At 37.6% G+C, this 19,278-nt stretch overlaps 1 protein-coding gene across 2 annotated transcripts in view; it reads left to right on the forward strand.

Moving 5' to 3' along the window:
- LOC101122689 (immunoglobulin lambda-1 light chain) overlaps window positions 1-15,566 on the forward strand; it is a 27,188-nt gene extending 11,622 nt beyond the window's left edge. Inside the window, exons 3-6 of one of the 2 annotated variants that reach the window (XM_042248736.1) lie at window positions 233-280; window positions 7,734-8,063; window positions 13,445-13,480; window positions 15,057-15,566. In XM_042248736.1, the coding sequence (XP_042104670.1) occupies window positions 233-280; window positions 7,734-8,063; window positions 13,445-13,480; window positions 15,057-15,199 (557 nt within the window). In that variant the 3' untranslated portion in view covers window positions 15,200-15,566. Of the gene's footprint in view, window positions 1-231; window positions 281-7,733; window positions 8,064-13,444; window positions 13,481-15,056 lie in introns of both variants that reach the window. The other variant, XM_042248737.1, reaches the window with a different exon arrangement.
- Window positions 15,567-19,278: the final 3,712 nt, after the last annotated feature.

The following is a 19,278-nucleotide window of genomic DNA, read 5'->3' on the forward strand; positions in this document are numbered from 1 at the left end:
TCATTATCTATCAGTGCTTTTTAATGTTTATGACTCAGAGGAAAATGAAAGGCATTTGGGTCAATTGATTTGAGGTAAATCTATACATATTGGATGCCATGAAACCTATGTTCAAGGACTTTCAAAAGTCAGAAGATCAAATTGCCACCACAAAGTGTTTTGAACTTCGAATCACATGTTGAAGCAAAGAGAAGGCTGAGATTTTTGTAGAAGCTCCAATCATTGTGACAAGGGATCAAGGTATTTGGTGAAGGAACTAAGCTCGTAGTAATACCTCCTGGTAAGTAACTTTTTCTTATTTCAACTTAATAGTGAAAATAGTTGCTTTTTAGAAAAAAAAAAAATTTAGGATTCCCCCTATTTGACTGCCATATTCTTGGCCTCAGCATGTGGATAGTTTTATGTGAATAGTTTTGCAACTACTGGTCATTGTATATGAACACAAAACTGAGGCAAATGACTAATTCACTTCCTTGCTTGTAAGAAGTTGGAATTCTACTTTTAGAAATTCAACTTTTTATCCAACAAAGAGTAGACTCAGGGTAGAAATGAAAGTATTTTGAGGACTATGTCTGTAATCTGCTGGTATAAGTTACTGGTTCAAAATTCTTTTCTAATAAATGGACTTTTAAGTGAGAAACACTTTTCTAATTTATCTCTTCTCTATAGTAAACACAGTATTTCTTTCTCCCAATAACTTGAAAAAAATGACATTTTTGGTTTTCAGCTCATCCTTAACAGCAGTGGAAAAAAATTATAGTAAATGATGGTAGAGAAATCTCACTTCTTATTACTCCACTTCTTATTACTCTAAATTCTTAGAGGGAGGCTGAGATCAGTTGAAACTTATGCAGTCACATCTCTTGTTACATTGCCTGCATATGGAATTTGTGAGTTCAGTGAGCCATCTCAGCTCCAAAGTTGATGAAAAGTGTCTGCATGGTTGAGCATCCTTATTTGCTTATTCTCTCAGCAAACATTTATTGAGGACAGTTTCTATGTTGGATGCTGGTGATAAAAGGTGAAGAAGACACAAGACAGAACAAGTTTCAACACTCAAAGAGTTTCTTGACTAGCAGAAAATCATAGATTCCAACATGATTGAGCCCAATGTTTTGTGGCCTGTTTCTGCCAGAGAGGCAAGAAGTCTTGAACTGATGAGCTTGTTTCCTTTCTTAATGCATAAAATGGTTATTGCATATAAAATCCATATTGGACACAGCTAAGCAATATAAAATCCATGTACTTTGTTGGAAGATTTTAATGAAATGGCCGCAGACCATCTTTTTAAAGAGAATAATAATATCAGCTACTATTTACTGAAGGCCAGACATCATGATAAGTAGTCTTAGGGCCTTATCTCTTTCCTCAACAGAAATTCTTATACTCCCATTTCATAGATAGGGAAACTGAGGTTGAGAGAAGTTCAGGCACTTGCCTAAATAAAGTACATGACTAGTTACTGTGGTGAAGTTTGGAATCTGATAGTCTATTCCTAAGTGCATGGTCTGGATCATTAAGTGATGTGAGAAGCATCCTCTTTTTATATTCTGAATATTTAATCTTTTGTATTCTGACATTTTAAAAGGATTCTGTAATTGACTACTAATTAGTAATAATTCATAATTTGTATTATTACTCATGTATGAAAACAATGCTTCTGCTTCTAATCAGGAAATGAAGTGATCTCTTTCCTCCCAGAAAAGATCATGTAAGTCATATTGAATATGCATCTATTAAATACTCAAAATTTGGTTTTCAGGTCATCTTAATAGAATAAGTCATTTTGACACCGTTCAACTCAAATTTCTTTTTGTAGTGCATCAAATTTGCTAAATTGCCAAACTTAGATCATGGGGATGAAAAATATCAAATACAAACTACTATATTGAAAACAGGTAACCAAGTACCTGTATAGCACAGTATTCTGTAACAACTTATAGGAGAAAAGAACTTGAAAAAGAATAAATACATGTATATGTATAACAGAATCACTTTGCAGTACACTTGAAACTAACACAACATTGTTAATCAACTATACTCCATAATAAAACAAGATTTTTTAAAATAGTGCAGAAAATGTGATGCCAAGTACTTGAGAAATACAAGGCTGAATAAAATTCTCTACGAGCAGTGGAGGATTTTACTTCAATGCTCTTGAAACCACAGGTTATTTTTAGGCAGAGGGGAGCAGTCTTTCAGCAAAGAAATAGCTTAAGAGATCATCATTAAAAATTCGTAGTCTGTAGCAACTCATTTTGTCTACTAGATGAGAATTAGATTCCGGAAAGAAGTTACTTTCGAATTAACCCAGATATTTTCCTCTTAAAACATATATATCACAAAATACCTATAAAATGTAACAAATATACATCTATGAAATACTCAAATATATTATTCCTATTATTGCCCAACTTTGGATATTAAAGAAACATTACTGTATACTCTAAGCGTGAACTGATTTTATGCATGAAAACACTTTAAAGGGAGGATATTTAGAAGATTTAGGCAAAATGGTGAGAAAGGATGAAATCATACTCTCCAATGTATGTGAGATGAGATGAGACCACACAAGCCCAAGCTGCCCCGTAAGAGTGGGTTCAGTTTTTCAGTTCTTGATCATTTGTACCTAATGTGCTTTTGCTCGAGTTCCACCTTTATTTAATGTTAGCAGGTTCAATTTTTATATATTTCTACAAATATTGAAAAGATATGGGCACAATTTGAGAGCAGGCACAGAGGGAGATTTCTATAAAAGCTTTTTAGGTAGTGCAAACAGGTGGCCAGAGCATCAAAGTGTTTGGTTCCAGAACACAACTTATTGTTACAGGCGAAGTTTCTTTAAATTCTGTAGTGAGGTAGGGATAGGAGGTAGGCAATACAGGCACTGCAGGCTTGAGTGTTGGTGCTGGCTCAGATGGAGAAGGCAATGGCAACCCACTCCAGTACTCTTGCCTGGAAAATCCCATGGATGGAGAAGACTGGTAGGCTGCAGTACATGGGGTCATGAACAGTCGGACACGACTGAGTGACTTTACTTTCACTTTTCACTTTCCTGCATTGGAGAAGGAAATGGCAACCCACTCCAGTGTTCTTGCCTGGAGAATCCCAGGGATGACGGAGCCTGGTAGGCTGCCATCTGTGGGGTCGCACAGAGTCAGACACAACTGAAGTGACTTAGCAGCAGCAGCAGCAGCAGCAGCAGCAGGAGCTGGCTCAGAATTCTTGGATTTACTCCCTGTTTGGTAACGAATTAGGCGAGGGGAATGACTGGAGAGGTCAGTGACTCCATCCAGGTCCTTGGAGTGTGTTCTTTTCCTGACCTAGGAAAGGGGATACTGACAAGAGTTAGCTAGTTAGACCAAGTGTGAGTCCCTCAGTGATGGATACATTAGATTCATTTAGTCTTGGGAAATTTCAAAGCTCTTAGATAATTTTTAATTTAATTCCGAAAACAACCAAAGAAAAATTTGGACTAATATTGTTCAACTTATTTAGTCAGAGAATGATTACTATCAAGTTTCAAAATATTTAACTTTGCGACCATATTCAAGAATGTTTAAGATGGATTTTTTCCCCCTTAAATTCAATACAGTAAATTTGTTCCCTCCTCATTTGCCTTAAAAATAAAAGTTTGCCTGGATGATGGGGAACATCTCTTGAGGATGTTCTTATCCTACGAGATCCATGGAAATGAAAGCTTTTAAAAATTTTTGCAAAGTTGATAAAGCATTGAAAAGTGAAAAAAACTATGTATTTTGATTTCTTTAGTAGTTGTGATCATAAGAACAAATGAGCTTGTAAATTGGAAAGCAACATTCTGGTCTGCATTTTGCAACTGACTCTATTCAATGTGAATTATAACAATCCAGTTAAATGAAGGTGAGCCAGTTGTAACTCATGAGGGTCCTGGACAATGATTTATAGTAACATGTAGTGAGGGAAGAGCATAGACTTTGATTTTGAATCTGTCACTTATGTATGATGATTCTTTAGCAAATACATTTTAATTCATTGGTTATTGCTTTAAAAAATTACAAAGACAATACTTGCTCATAATGGGGAAAAATTGAAAAATACAGAAACAAAGAAAAAATTAAATTTTTATATAGACACATCACTGTTAACAGTTTGATATATTTCCACTGATTTATTCCATCTATGTAACAACTATCTCAAGTTGATGTTCTGAGGATAAAATGAAATTAAAAATGAAAACTACCCATCATAAATGTTGGGACATGGTAGGTGATTAAAAAGTCAATTCCTTCTCTAGAATTCAAAATATTACTCATTGGAATTTTTTATGAAATCAGGAGTACAGATAAATGTATTAATTACCATCTCATCTTAGGTCAGTTTAGAACAAATAATACTTAAAAATTCTCAGTTTCTATGACTAATTATTAACTGCTTCTAAAAGTGGCTAAATGTAATGAGTGTAATTTCAAATGTTAGAATATAAGGTGCTCTCTCATCTTGTAGTAGAAATGTTTGGAAATTAAAAATATTGTATTTTTAAAATATGAGTTTTTGCAACTTGAACATACAAGCTTATAGGGATACATACAAAAGTCAAATATTCAAGTGTAATATTTAATTTCTTATCTGAATTATACCTAGAATTAAAAATTATGTCAATACAAAAACCGTTGAGAAATAATGCCTTTTGCCCATATATTTCATTAAAAATTTTGTTCAGACGCTAAACATGCACTTGAATAGCAGACTGTCACAGTTACATTAGGATTTGAAGAAATCAGAGGTGCTAAATTAGTCTACAGTTTTTGATATGGGTTGGATCACTGTGGAGTTATTATGTAAAAATCTTCGGCGATGGGACAAAACTTGTAGTCACAGGTAGGTATCAGAGGAATGCAAAATTTTCAAGTTTCTAGAGAAGAGAAGAAAAAATTAAATTAGAGTAATAGTTAAGAATGTTTGGAGAAAACAGGGCTTTGATGATATTTAGATGTAGAAATCTTAGAACGGATTTTTAAACGAATCTGCATAGTAAAGGATAGCACAGACAGCACTGTGTACGTATTGTGATAGGAATTAGCTTTGCGTCCGTGTGGGCTTATATGAAGTACTAGTATCTATGTAATTATGGAGGTGTTTGGCCCAAGGCCAAAGTTTATTACTACAGGTAAGTTTTGTGAGTTGACACATTTCCTTTTCTGATGATGAAAGGATGTTTTTAAGGAATGTAAGCTTTGGGTAAGGTGGAGCTCTAGATCCATCACTTACTGCTTATATGAACTTGGAGATGATACTCTGGCTTCAGTTTCCTAATCCGTAAACGAGATAACAATATGTACCCAGCAGGGGTTTTTTGGAATTGAATGAGATAGTGTGAATATAGAACTTTGCACATTGACTTACTTATCATGGGTGTTGGATAATGTAACTACAACCTATTCAAAGAGAATTATATCCAGGATGGAGCTATTTGCAGCCTATAGCATTGACAGAACAGATGTTCTCCAGCAAATCCAGTTGTATTTCTAATTGCTCAAAGAAGAATTATCTTACTGTTCACTCACACAAAAGACTGAATTTAGATGTATTCTTTTTCTCTTTAGGGGATATTGTTTTCACTTAACAAGAAAAATGAAATTAAAATGTGTTCGTTTTTTATTTTTGTTAATAAATATAGACTATGGACACTTTATGCACATATAATAAAATAAATCTTAATCATTTTCTTGATTGACATCATATCTACACCAAAATTTATTGCCTCAACTTATAGCAATTTGGGCTTCATGCTTATAGTTGTCAGGAAAAAAAATAAATTTTTATGGAGAATGGTCAAGGTATAAAGCCAAATAGATGTAGTTAGAAATGTCATAAATTTGAAATTCTTATTTAAATATAAATGAACTGTAATTATTTATCTGATTAAAAATATGACAAGAAAAAATAGAACACATAAATCAAGATCAACAAATTACATATACAGATGGAGAAATATTTAGTCTCATTACAATCAATCAAATATTATTTGTGCTAAAACTGAAATGTATAAAATTAAGCACATTGTGAGATCATTGTATTTACAGCATGAGTAAAAAATTAAGATTGCTTGCTTACTGATTTAGTATAGAAATCAAGACCTTTGCTACACAGGCATAACTTATCAAGAATATTTTTCCATTTCTTCTCAAAGGAGAAATCCAGTGCTTCGTTTCTTAAGAAATTGCCCCTTGGATTATTAAAGTAAATGCAAGTTAGCCAAAAGATAATATCAGCAAAGCATTCATGTTCAGTTGAAGATCAAACTGGAAAATGTTCTAAGCCTTATAATTTCAATTATTATATTAACAGTAAGCATATAATCAAGAACATCAGCATCCAAGTGACACCTTTTGCAAACTGTGATTTTTTTTTTACATACCTTGACTTTGTGTCTGCAAGAAAACTCGGGAGCCGTGTTTTAATGTGACACTAATTCTACATACACTTTATTCAGCAGTTGTAAACAAAGAAATATTTTAGTTCATAAACAATATAGCAGCCCAAGATAGATTTAAATTTTAGGGGAGACACTGAAAGTCAAAATATGGTGTGTTCTTAGTTATGCTTCAACTTTGAATGCAATTCCAAAATAAAATGTGTTCTTGATGAACATTTTCTAAAGCAAAACAAAATTCTATAACTACATTACTTGGCAAGATAAATATAAAAACATTTCTGAAAATAATTTTTAATAGAAATACTGAAAATATTGTTTTTTTTTGCTTCTAAATTCAAGGCACTGTAAATAATTTAAAGGTGAAACTTTAATATTGCTCCACTCAAAAGTCTAGAGTGGTTCTGATGTAACATTGAGAAGCTGTATAAAGTTATCAATTAGCAAGGAGAACTTCACTTCAGAACTGAGCATAGGACCCACATTTGAAACTAAAAGTTCAACTTAGATTGTTAAGTACATGTGGACATAGATTCCCATGAATACAAGTGAATGCATATTGTTTTAAAATGATAACCTTTCCTGACATTTATTTATTTAGGAATCAAAATAAGTATTATATATCCCAGAATAAGTTAAATGAAGAATAAGGTTCAACATATTTGCAGACTGTGAGAATGTATTAATTGGCCAAAGAGAGCATAAGTTACAAAACCTGATATAGGAAATGGAAGTAGTTTAGAAGCAACTAATCCACTCCAGTATCCATGCCTGGAAAATCCCATGGACTGAGGAGCCTGGTGGGCTACAGCCCATGGGGTCACAAAGAGTCGGACATGACTGTGTGACTTCACTTCACTTCAAAGATTCTTACTTGTAGAGAAACCATCAAAGTTACCTCATCTCCTCCCCTAGTCCCATCACCTACTCCCATCCCTTTTAAAATAGTCTCCACTATGATAGAAGAAAAGAGATTTAAGAAAATTAATTTGTTTATGAATGTCACAAGCATTGATATGGGGCATTTTTAAATATCAGTCCAACTTAGCACTTGGAAAGGAAACCAAAGCCAAGACGTGGGCGAGCCTCTGCTTCTGAAAAACTGTGACTTTGGGCAAGTGATATAACTTTTTGAACATCTCTTCCCATTGAAATAAAACAATAATAGGTACCTCATCATCTTCTGTGGATGAAAAGCCATGATGAGAGTTAGTTCACTGGTAGCTTTTCTTCTTTTCACTCTAAGCTAAGTTGTTCCAAACTTCATGACATGCATGTTTAATAATTCTTTTCAATTCTCTTCCATTTTCCCCTACAGATAGAAGGCTTGATGGAGACTTGTTTCCCAAGCCCACTATATTTTTTCCTTCAGTTGAGGAAGTAAAACGCCATAGTGCTGGAACACATCTTTGCCTTCTTCAGAATTTTTTCCCTGATGCTATTAAGGTACAATGGAAAGAAAAGAATGGCAATACAATTCTGGAATCCCATCAGGGAAATATCATCAAGACTAATGACACATACATGAAATTCAGCTGGCTGACTCTGACTAAAAAGGCAATGGAAAAAGAACATGTATGTATCGTCAAACATGAGAATAACAAAGGAGGACGTGATCAAGAGATTCTTTTTTCTCCAGTTAACAAAGGTATGAGATTATAAAGAAACATAACCTCCAAGAATACTTTTTTTCCCAAAGGAAATACCCTACATTTTCAATCAAGCATTAATGAAAACAAATATAAATCATCTTAAATGTTGTTACCTTTAATGATAGCCTAAATGTCCTACAAAATTGTATTGGCTGGCTCAGCTGGTAAAGAATCTGCCTGCAGTGTGGGAGACCTGGGTTCAATCCCTGGGTTGGAAAGATCCCTTGGAGAAGGGAATGGCTACCCACTTCAGTATTGTGGCCTGGAGAATTCCATGGACTATACAGTCCATGGGGTCACAAAGAGTCGGACATGACTTAGTGACTTTCACTTTCACTTTGAAACATAAAGTAGAAAAAAAATTTACTAAACCTTTCTCAGATCAGTTTGATCATCTAAAACATAAAGGTCACAATGATATATTTTAGTATTGTGTAGATTAAATGAAACAACATATGTCAAAGTAACCATCAATTAGCACGCAATAAACACACTGAAAGATATTCCATTTTTGATGATCTTACTTGATCAGAAATAAGAACAACTATATACCTTTCAGAAAAGTTCTACTTAGCAAGTAAAGTCACTCTTACTTCAGTCTTGCTTTGCTCAAGATATAACCCAGAAATAATGAGCTATTAAATGACAAAATGGTGTTTTTATGAGGAATTCAGATTGTAGCTCAACAAAAAGTAGAATAATTACTGCTGCAGATTTATTATGGTCTTGGGTTTTTGAGATTTGTGATTTACCTACTACCTTAAGCTAAAATTTTGTAATTAAAGGTGTGTGTTAGTTGCTCAGTCGTGTCCAACTTTTTGCAACCCCATGGACTATGGCCCACCAGGCTCCCCTGTCCATGGAATTCTCCAGGCAAGAATACTGGAGTGGGTTGCCATAGGGGATCTTCCTGATCCAGGGATCGAACCCAGGTCTCCTGCATTGCAGACAGATTCTTTACCATCTGAACCACCAGGGAAGTCCAATTAAAGATGGAGTGAGGCTAAAGTGTACAGACTTACTCCCATTCCACATAATGAATGTATTTCATTGGAAAATGCCTCTCACAAACTTTCATTGCAGCCCTAGCATGTGCCAGTCCTGGAGCGATACGTGAATGAACACATTTGGGTGAATTATTTTCCCAGAAAGATGCACTACAATAAAGAGAATATCACTCAGTCATGTCCGACTCGGTGATCCCATGGACTGAAGCCCACCAGGCTCCTCTTTCCATGGAATTCTCCTGGCAAGAATACTGGAGTGGGTAGTCATTCCCTTCTCTAGGGGATCTTCCCAACCCAGGGATCAATCCTGCATTGAAGGCAGATTCTTTACCATGTGAACCACAACGTATGTAAAGAGAATATGCTGCTGCTGCTGCTAAGTCACTTCAGTCATGTCCGATTCTGTGCAAACCTATGGACAGCAGCCCACCAGGCTCCTCTGTCTATGGAATTTTCTAGGCAAGAATACTGGAGTGGGTTGCCATTTCCTTCTCCAAAAGAGAATATACTCGTTCCCTAATTACTCAGAGTTACTCGTGATTTGGGCATAATGTCCCAAAGGAGTCCCTTTGATGCAGATGCTGGACATGTCCGCACAATGCAGGCAGAGGGCTGGATGTGCCTTGGCCCTGTAAGTGGTCCTGTAAATCCCTGAACTTGGAACTTAATGTCCTGAGTATTTGCCTAACAGACCAAAGGCCCCAGAGTACCCATAAGAAGGAATCATTTTGTACTTTTCTCTGTGGTTAGGAAGCCTTTTTAAGCAGTGGGAGCCAAGCATAAAAAAAGCAGCACAGAGATTTTGGTGTAGTAGTCCGAATTTCTGAAGTAAGTCTACCTTCTCAGATCCTTAGTTGGTCCAATGATCAAATTACATTTGAGCAGTTGCCTTGGATTTGTCCTGGGGCCATGATGAAGAGCAAATGAAGTAACATCAGAGAAAATGCTTGCTTGCCAAAACATAACACTGTTGTATTTATTCATATGTTGTTTGTATTTATTTATATCCTTTTCTAAAACTAACTATAGTGCTATTACAGAAACAACCCCAGATTTCTGTTTCTACACCTAGGAAACAGAGGGGAAGCAAATATACAAAGTAAGTTTACTATAACCTTGGGCTTAAATGCCCTATTAGGTTTTGATTTTCCTAATATTCAGGGGAAAATAGGAATAATAAGTTCTAGGTTGATGGTGACCATAAAGGAGAGATGTTCCAGTTCATAATGTATCTTACTTGGCACTTAATTTCTGAAATAAATGCCTCCCATGGGCTTCTCAGCCCATGGGCATAGCTAATAAGGGCATTTTATCAAAGTCATTCTACACTAAATTCCTAACATTGTTTCTGAAAAGTTTCTGTTTGTTGTTGTTTTTGTTGTCTTAATAAAAAATAGAAATAAATATGGAAGCACAAATCAATGACGTGATCTTGAAGGCACATAAAAACTAATCTGATCCAAGTTTTTGACCAACGATGACTGAGAAAGAGAACTTAGGATACTCACACGATTTTATGAGGAAAAATTTTTACATTATGGTTTTCAGCGCAATCAATGCATGGTGATAAGTGATCTTTATTAATATTATAATAAATTCACTGTAAGGAAAAGAAAAAGTTTTTAAAGACTTATTAAAGTCAGTTCTTAAGTATATTTTAACATCTAACATGATGTACTAGCATTTTCATTCCTGGGATTTACCCCAACGTCTATACAGGTTCCAGTACTCTTGCCTGGAAAATCCCATGGACAGAGGAGCCTGATGGGCTGCAGTCCATGGGGTCACGAAGTTGGACACGACTGGGTGACTTCACTTTCACTTTTCACTTTCATGCATTGGAGAAGGAAATGGCAACCCACTCCAGTGTTCTTGCCTGGAGAATCCTAGGGACGGGGGAGCCTGGTGGGCTGCCGTCTATGGGGTCGCACAGAGTCGGACACAACTGAAGTGACTTAGCAGCAGCAGCAACAGCAGCTATACAGGTTTAGCTTCTACCCAAAAGTAGACTGTTCCTATGAAATCTGTCCTAAGCAGAAAGGCATAAAGTGAAGAAGCAATCATCTGAAGACACATTTAGCTAACAAATGCATGAAAGGTAAACAAAAAATAAGGCACAGGGCTTCTCTGGTGGTTCAGTGGTAAGGAATCTGCCTACCAGTGCAGGAGACATGGGTTCAATCCCTGTCCTGGGAAGGTCCCACATGTCACGGAGTAACTAAACCCAAGCGCCACAACTGTTGAGCCTGTGCTCTAGAGCCTGGGAGCCACAACTACCGAGCCCATGGGTCCTAGAGCCTGCAGTCCACAAGAGAATCCTGCACATTGCAAGTAGAGGATAGCCCACGCAGAAACAAAGACCCAGTCCAGCCAAAATACATAAATAAAACTATATATACAAAAGAAAGAAAGTGAAGTGCAGATGCTTACGGACACAGTTCAGAGCTATGGCAATGTAATGCTGAGATGCTGAGTGCAGTTCCTTGGCAATGCTATCCTTGCTGCTGGGGGTGCCCACTGCCTCTATCATGGCTGGCTGCAAAACAAACGCTAAATGCTACTTTTTCATAAAACTGAAAATCCTCTTCAGATTCCGTTGCAAAAACAGGTACTTATGTAGATCTTTCGTAAAAGCAAAGTGGTAAAAAGTGAACTTCTGAAAAAATGGGGACACTATACCCAAAATGCATGTTGTAGAGTGAACCAAAAACAGATCTCAAGGGTGTAAAACAGCACACCAGAACCAAATCATTTGGACAGAGACACACCTAGGATAAAAAGGATAAACCCGAACAACCTCTGTGTCTCTGCTTCCCTCCATCCAACAGTTTATTATGTCTTAAATAAATTTTGTCTTTGTATGAATATTTGCCTTTTTTCACCTTAGATAAATACAACTCTCACGTCAAGTTTTATATTGTCAAGAACAAGTAATGTGATTTGGTCTCTCTTGCCATCCTGGAAAGAACTGCACTGAAATGCTGAGCTCCTGTGATACATATTTCATTTGTTAAGAGTAATTAAGAACTCTGGAAAAGAAGGTGTTTTTAATGTCCATCACTGAGTGACTAACATGGTGAAATTACGTGGTCTCTTTAGAGATTAATTTCTCTGTATTTCGATGTATCATTTTTACACGTACCTTTCACATGGTTTATCTCATTTAATCCCCCACAATCAACATTTGACTGTACTGTCATCACTGATATGACTTACCCTCTAACCTTTATTCTCCTTTTGTGACATGGAATCCCTCCCCAGTATAACTCATCACAGTGTCGTTGGGGAGTTAAAGGAGATAATGCATGTGAAGTATTTCATCAAATGTCTGGCACAGTAATAATCACTCACTAGTTATCCGTTAGTGAGTCGCTCAGTCGTGTCTGACTCTGTGACTCCACTGACTGTAACCCACCAGGCTGCTCTGTCCATGGGATTTCCCAGGCAAGAATAATGGAGTAGGTAGCCATTCTCTTATCCAGGGACTCTCCCAGGCATTATATTGTTATCCTAATATCCATAAATTCCACGACAGCAGAAAATCATGTATGTGAGTTGGGAGTACTGGAGTATGTGTGACTTGGAAAGGTTTGGCTGTTTTTTTTTTTGACTAGGTGTGAAATTTACCTAAGCCAAACTCCTTCAAATGTGAGATTCTGTTGTGGATTCTAGAATTGGATACATTCCTTTTGGGAGCATCCCTTCACGTAAGCAGTGGGTGCTTAAGACTGTAGAACAGTTACTTTTTCTGATGATTTGTCTTTTTGACAATATTTCTTGAACACTTACTTTAGGGCAGACACTGTGTTAGAAGTTATGAATACAGAAGGAAAGTAAGATGGTCTTGAAAGTGAAAGTGTTCGTCCTTCAGTCACGTCTGACTCTTTGGGACACCATGGATGGTAGCCCACCAGGTTCCTTTGTCCATTGAATTCTCCAGGATACTGGAGTGTGTTGCCAAGAATACTGACGTGTGTTGCCATTTCCTTCTCCAGGGGATCTTCCCAACCCAGGGTTTAAAACCAGGTCTCCTGTGTCACAAGCAGATTCTTTACTGTCTGAGCCACCAGGGAAGATGTCCTTAGATATTATTATTACCTTCTGATTGTAACAAAGGAGAAGAAAAATGTCCCCTTCATGAACTTCAACATTGTCACATACAGAAAACCACATATGAGTTAGGTCTACAGAATGACGTTAAATCAGACCATCTGTTCTTAAATTTGTAGGGCTCTTATTTTTAATGATTTTCTCCTCTCTGGGCAGATTCTATCTATCAGCTTGTCTGTCTATCTACAGACACACGCAGAGACACACACTGTCAAATAATGGGTGTAAACAATTCACTAATACTTGCTTTTATTTTGTAGAGGTTGCTACACATGCCTGCATGAAAAAAGAAAGTGGTAAGTTTTTGTCTATGTTTGCCTTTATGTCATGCTACCACATTTTTTTCCTCTGAAAAAATTTAACTATTGAACTTCTTTGGTTTAAGGTGGAAAACCCAGAATGTCTGGATATTGCAGAAATGGACTGAGTGATTTTTAAAGTAAATCTATCATCATTTCCTAGGAGTCATCTTAACACTGTAAATGCTGGTTTTGATGTGAGATAACTCTGAATTAGAGGGTGCAGTGATAGACTCTGAATTATTTCAACAGTGGATTTCCTTTGTTTGTGTGGCTTGTATTTCAAATAACTGGATAAATGTGATATCAACTTTCTTGTAGGTTTTTTGTTTGTTTGTTTGTTTTTGTTTTTGTTGTTGTTGTTGTTCTTTGGTGATTGCTAGTAGCTAATCATGAACTGATACTTACTGAGTGCTGTGCCATGTCTTGCCTAGAAATTATGTTTGCTCCTCCTAACACTCCCCTGAGGTAGTACAGTATTATCTCCTCGCTTTACAGAAGGGGGCAAAGAGCTGAAAGTAATAAAGTCCCTTGTACGAAGTCACAAGGCTCGGTCTGGGAATTCAGCCCAGCACATCTGAATCAATGGCTCACACACTTAGTTCTCTATTCTGCCTCTAAGATACAAGCATAGAGCAAGAATCCCAAAGCCAAGGTCTTGAGATAGAATGGACCCACTGCGGGGTGCAGGGCAGGGGGCAGTATGTGTATAAGTGCATGGGCTTCTGAGTATCACAGATGGACTTTAACACCAGTTGTTTTGTTATTGCATGAATAGGGGTAAATTACTTATATCTTCTGGACATTAGTTTCCTTAACTGCCAATAGGGTATGATTGCACTCAACTTAGTTAATTGGGAGATAAGGTCACATACGTGGAATGCCCCCCATAGGGTATCCATTTAGCTAGCACAGAAATCAGTACTAGTGGGTGGCCCCTTCTCTCTACATGAAGGTTCTAGGTGAATTTAGAAGTTCTGGCTCTGCTGATTCCCCTTCATTTCCAGTAGGCCAGGAACTCAGCTAAAGCCTGACTTGACCAAGGGCAGTGAGTTATGAACATAGCACTTCCTGAGATCCTTCCCACACCAAGTGCTAGTGATTCTGGAGTTCTGACTCTATGAGATGAAGTGCGGAAAAGGGAAATGTTCATAGGAAGAGACCTGGTGATCTATTGAGGCAAGTCAGACCCATCATCATTGTTGTTATTTTGTCTTGGCATCTTATATATCTTGCAAGATTTCAGAAGAGAATAAGTACAATTATTCTATGACATCTTAGCCACAATGAAAGATGTTAAAGAAAATACAGGTGACTGAAGCATGTGCTCCTAAAGTTTCAGGGAGTTTGGATTAAATGGTTTATTCCATTTTGTAAAATGTTCTCTTTACTAGCCAACCCCCACCCTCCACCATAAACACCAACTGATTTCTCTGGTTTGTACCCCTTAGAGGAATCTCACTGATGCACAACATATAATGGCTCAGACTTTTCTAACTATGACATGTTTCCCCATCACTTTTTTTTATCCTTTTGAAAGACGAGGCCTAACTAATCAAAGGACTTCTCTTAGATACCCTGCAGCTGCAGTTTGCGAGCACCTCTGCCTATTATACCTACCTCCTCCTCCTCCTCAAGAGCATGATCTACTTCTCCATCATCGCCTTCTGTGTGTTCTGGAGAATAGGCATCTTCAGCAATGGGAAGATTTTCTGATAGATGGTGCCCTAAAACGGTCAACTCTTCTTCATCATCTGCATAATGGGTACATTTTTCTATTATTGTGTACTGGTTTTTCCTCTGTAACAAGGAATTCTGCCATTATTCAGGGAAAGTGCACAGGGCTGACCCGGGAGAGCCTCTCCCCACCCTGTCCTGACAACCTCATCAGCTCTTCCAGCCTCCAAGTCCTTGTGCCTGCACACAGCAGGCAGCTCCCCATTTCTTCCCTCAGCACCTCCCCCCAGACCATCACCCTGACCCTCCCTGCCACATATTCTGGGACTGCCAGCTTAGCTACTTGAGTTCTGTACTTTCTGTTTTAATAATAGGCGTAATAATTAAAAAGAGAAACCAACAGCCACTTTTGTCTGTGTGTACTTTAATTTCATGAAATCTAACCAAGCTAAGAAACAGCATGACGACTGAGCTATTAAATTCAGCGCTGGTTGTAATAATGATCAACAACACATTTCTAAGTCTTTTCCTGAGATGGTGGTTATGGTTCTTCCTTTGGGGCAATGGCCCCAAGAGGACCTCTAGCCAAATGAAAGTACTGGTCTCCTTCTCTTTCAAAGTCACCAGATTTGGACTCATTGGTTTGGGATGTTCTGATGGTGACAGGGTGACACCCATCATGCCTTGAACTGTGCATGTTCAGATAGCACTAGTGTCTCACAAGCACTGCCTCCTGATCCTCACATAAACCCCGTGAGAACTGCTCCAGCACCAGAGGGGCATTGGGTGGAGGGTGAAGCACACAGATTCTGACCTCCCCCTCCCCAACCTGAGGGCCTGGGTTTGAACCCTGAGTCTCTATTGGCATCTGTGTGACCTCAGGAAGCGATTTGAACTCTGCACCTTCATTTCCTCTTCTGGCTAATGAAGTTACAGAGCCCTATCTCCATGAGAATGAAGAACATGAGTTAACGATGTTGGGTTCATGCAAGTCCTCAACAACATTAGCATCTAGTGTTGGCAGCTCTAAGGTAGAAATGGTATTGATAGATTCTACACGTACACAGGATCATTGCGAATCATCTCTAATCTCATTTCCCTGCAGACAAGTTGGATGTGGATGGAAGAGGGACTCATTTTCTGTTATTCACCAGAATAACAGAATTAATTAATTAATTAATCCCATTAATCCTCTAAGAGCCCTTGAAGGAAGGTATAGTTATAATCCACACTTTACAGATAAGAGAAATAAAGTTATCTGCTCTTCACCACTATTTTGTTAGTAATACTCATTTAAAGCCAGGTCTCTTTGTTCTCAGATTCTATATTTTGTTCCCTTGTGTGTTTTAGCTTCCCCAGCACTCACTTTCAACTGGGAAAACAAAACAATGCAAAGCAAAAGAAAACGAGACACTCACTGCTTCTTTACTAAAGAGATTCTTCAAGGAGTCTGTGAGAATTTTCTTAAGGACTTATGGGTGTGTCTGCCTTCTCCTCATGTATATTCTCTGGAATCACCATACCTACTCCCCTTGTTATCAACACTATGGAAATCCTGCCTTTCTTTGGGAGTGTATCTAGATTAGTAACTGCTTTTTGGGGGGAGTGTAACAATTGGACTGAGAGTCTTGGGCAGAGCAGGACAGTGGATGGTACTCTGAGTATCCTGACACCCCAGCTCCTCCCTTAGACTCAATGGGCCCTGAGGTCCTCAGAACCTCCCTGCAGAAGCCTCTTGTGTATCCAGGTGCATTTCTGAGGTGGGAGGAGGTGGACATCCTTTTGGTCCAGTCCTTTTTCACTACAGCATGACTGCCACATGGTATGGGGGGAGGAACACTGGACCAGAGTTTCCACCTCACACCCCATAGTTAGCACCTGGGCTACTTGGTCTATTTTAACCAGCTGTGTCATGTCTCCTTGACCATGTCATGTTGCTTAGTTTATCCATCTTTTGAAGAAAGCGTTCAAGCTAAATAATTTCAAATTTCCAGAGCAATTTATAAATTTAATGACTAAAGTCTTAAGGAAGCAGTAATAGCAAATGCTGGAATAGTGCTTTCTGGGGCTGGTCTAGGTACCTGTTATTTAATTCTCATGAGAAGCCTATGAGATATGCATTTTGATCTTTTATATAATTGGGGAAACTGAGGTAGAGAAAAGGTAAGAGTGTCTGCAGAGGGAAATAGCTAATAGGAAACAGAGCTGGGATTTAAACACCAGCAGTTTGGTTACTGGAGCTCTGTTCTTTCCTTCTACAGTAGTTGCTGTTAAAATAGAACAGATTACTTTTACTTTCAATTAAAACAGGGAAATTTTGTTATCAGGCTAAGAGGTGATGAAGACAACAGCCTCTTCCCCTGTCCATATTTCCTGTCCTTGCTCCTAGATTGAGAAGAGGTTAAATACCAACCTCCCACCTACTAACAGGATTTCTGCAACTAAAGTTCAAGAGACTTGGTTCAATAAAATAAATATTAGAACAACAGGCTACATCCACAGGTGAGCAATAGAAAAGTTAAGCAAACATTTGCATAGTTCCATATCAAAACACTCAAGGCCCAATAGATTTTTATAGAGCTAGAGTGGTCCATATACTTCTCAACAATAAAAAGGGAAACTTCAGACAATAGTCCTCAAAGTTTTCCCATTATGCATTCTCTACTGTTTTAGAATTCTCTCTCTTTGACTTCATGCTTTGTAATCTTTCTGTCGATCAAGCAGGCTACAGTTAAGTAATACTTGATTTCCCCCTTTTAAAAAAGCAAAGTCCTATATAACTGTCAACTAGAAATCATGAGTAATAAGAGATAACCAGAGGGACTACACCAAGATGAGCTAATTCAGTCAAAAGGCTAAAAATGACACATTTCTGTTAGCCATGAAAACTTGTCTAAGTGTATGATCTCTGTATGTTCTGTTGGGCTCATTTTCTTTTTTGGCTCTCTCTTTTTTTAAATTTTTCTTTGAATGGCAGCATGTATTGACTACTTAGTAAGCATCAGGAATTCTGTAGGCAGTTTGTTTGCTTCAAGTATAATGCTCATTTCACTGATGGAAAGACTAGGTCCCAGAGAGACTAGGAAAGACATCCAAGGTTAAGCAGGGAGCAGTGCCAGGATACACATGGGCTAGGTCTGCATTTGTACCACAAAGTAGGTGAATGTCGGGAGAGCGATGTCAAAGGTCAGGATTTTGCTCATCCTGGTGAAAAATAACATCTCATCGTGGTTTAAATTTGCTTTTCTTTGACAAGTGAGGACCAAATTCTTTTCATAGAGACAAAAACTAAATTTATTTTTCTGTGCAATATTTATTCATGTCCTTTGATCACTTTTTCTATAGAGTAATAATACTAACAAGTATGATGTTCATTTAATTGTATATCTTATACTTCTATAGGCACAGGAATAAAATGTATGATGCATGATACATGGGTGAGAAAAGGATCATATTTTTTTCTATTTTCTCTAGTGATACCTTTTAAAATAAAACCTTTTACATGTCAGACAAAAGCAAACATATCATTTAAAATTTGAAACTTCTTTTTTTGTTTGTTTTTCATCAGTTTATTTTTTTTTAATTTTTATTTTTAGTTTATTTTACTTTACAATACTGTATTGGTTTTGCCATACATTGACATGAATCCACCACGGGTGTACATGCATTCCCAAACATGAACCCCTCTCCCCCCTCCCTCCCCATAACATCTCTCTGGGTCATTACCGTGCACCAGCCCCAAGCATGCTGTATCCTGCATCGAACATAGACTGGCGATTCGATTCTTACATGATAGTATACATGTTACAATGCCATTTCATCAGTTTAGTATCTGCTAAGCAGGTTCTTTGGGAAAGGAAGTGGAAATTCTCTTTGGAAAAGAAAATAAAAGCAACCAGATATAAGAAAGATGAAATTTAACTTAGATCAACTCCTTGATTTGCATGAATTTGATTAAGCTTCTTCAGCCCAAATACGTGGCCCTCCTCTTATAGGTTTGGAACTATTTCTGCACTGAGAAAGCGCAGAAGGCAAGAAGGGAAGGTTGCAAATCACTGAGTTTTTGCAGCTGATTCCATGGCTAGGGCCCTGCTGGGCAGTGTTTCTTGTGGTTTCCA

Source organism: Ovis aries, chromosome 4 (assembly GCF_016772045.2).
Source record: "Ovis aries strain OAR_USU_Benz2616 breed Rambouillet chromosome 4, ARS-UI_Ramb_v3.0, whole genome shotgun sequence".
Taxonomy (NCBI): domain Eukaryota; kingdom Metazoa; phylum Chordata; class Mammalia; order Artiodactyla; family Bovidae; genus Ovis; species Ovis aries.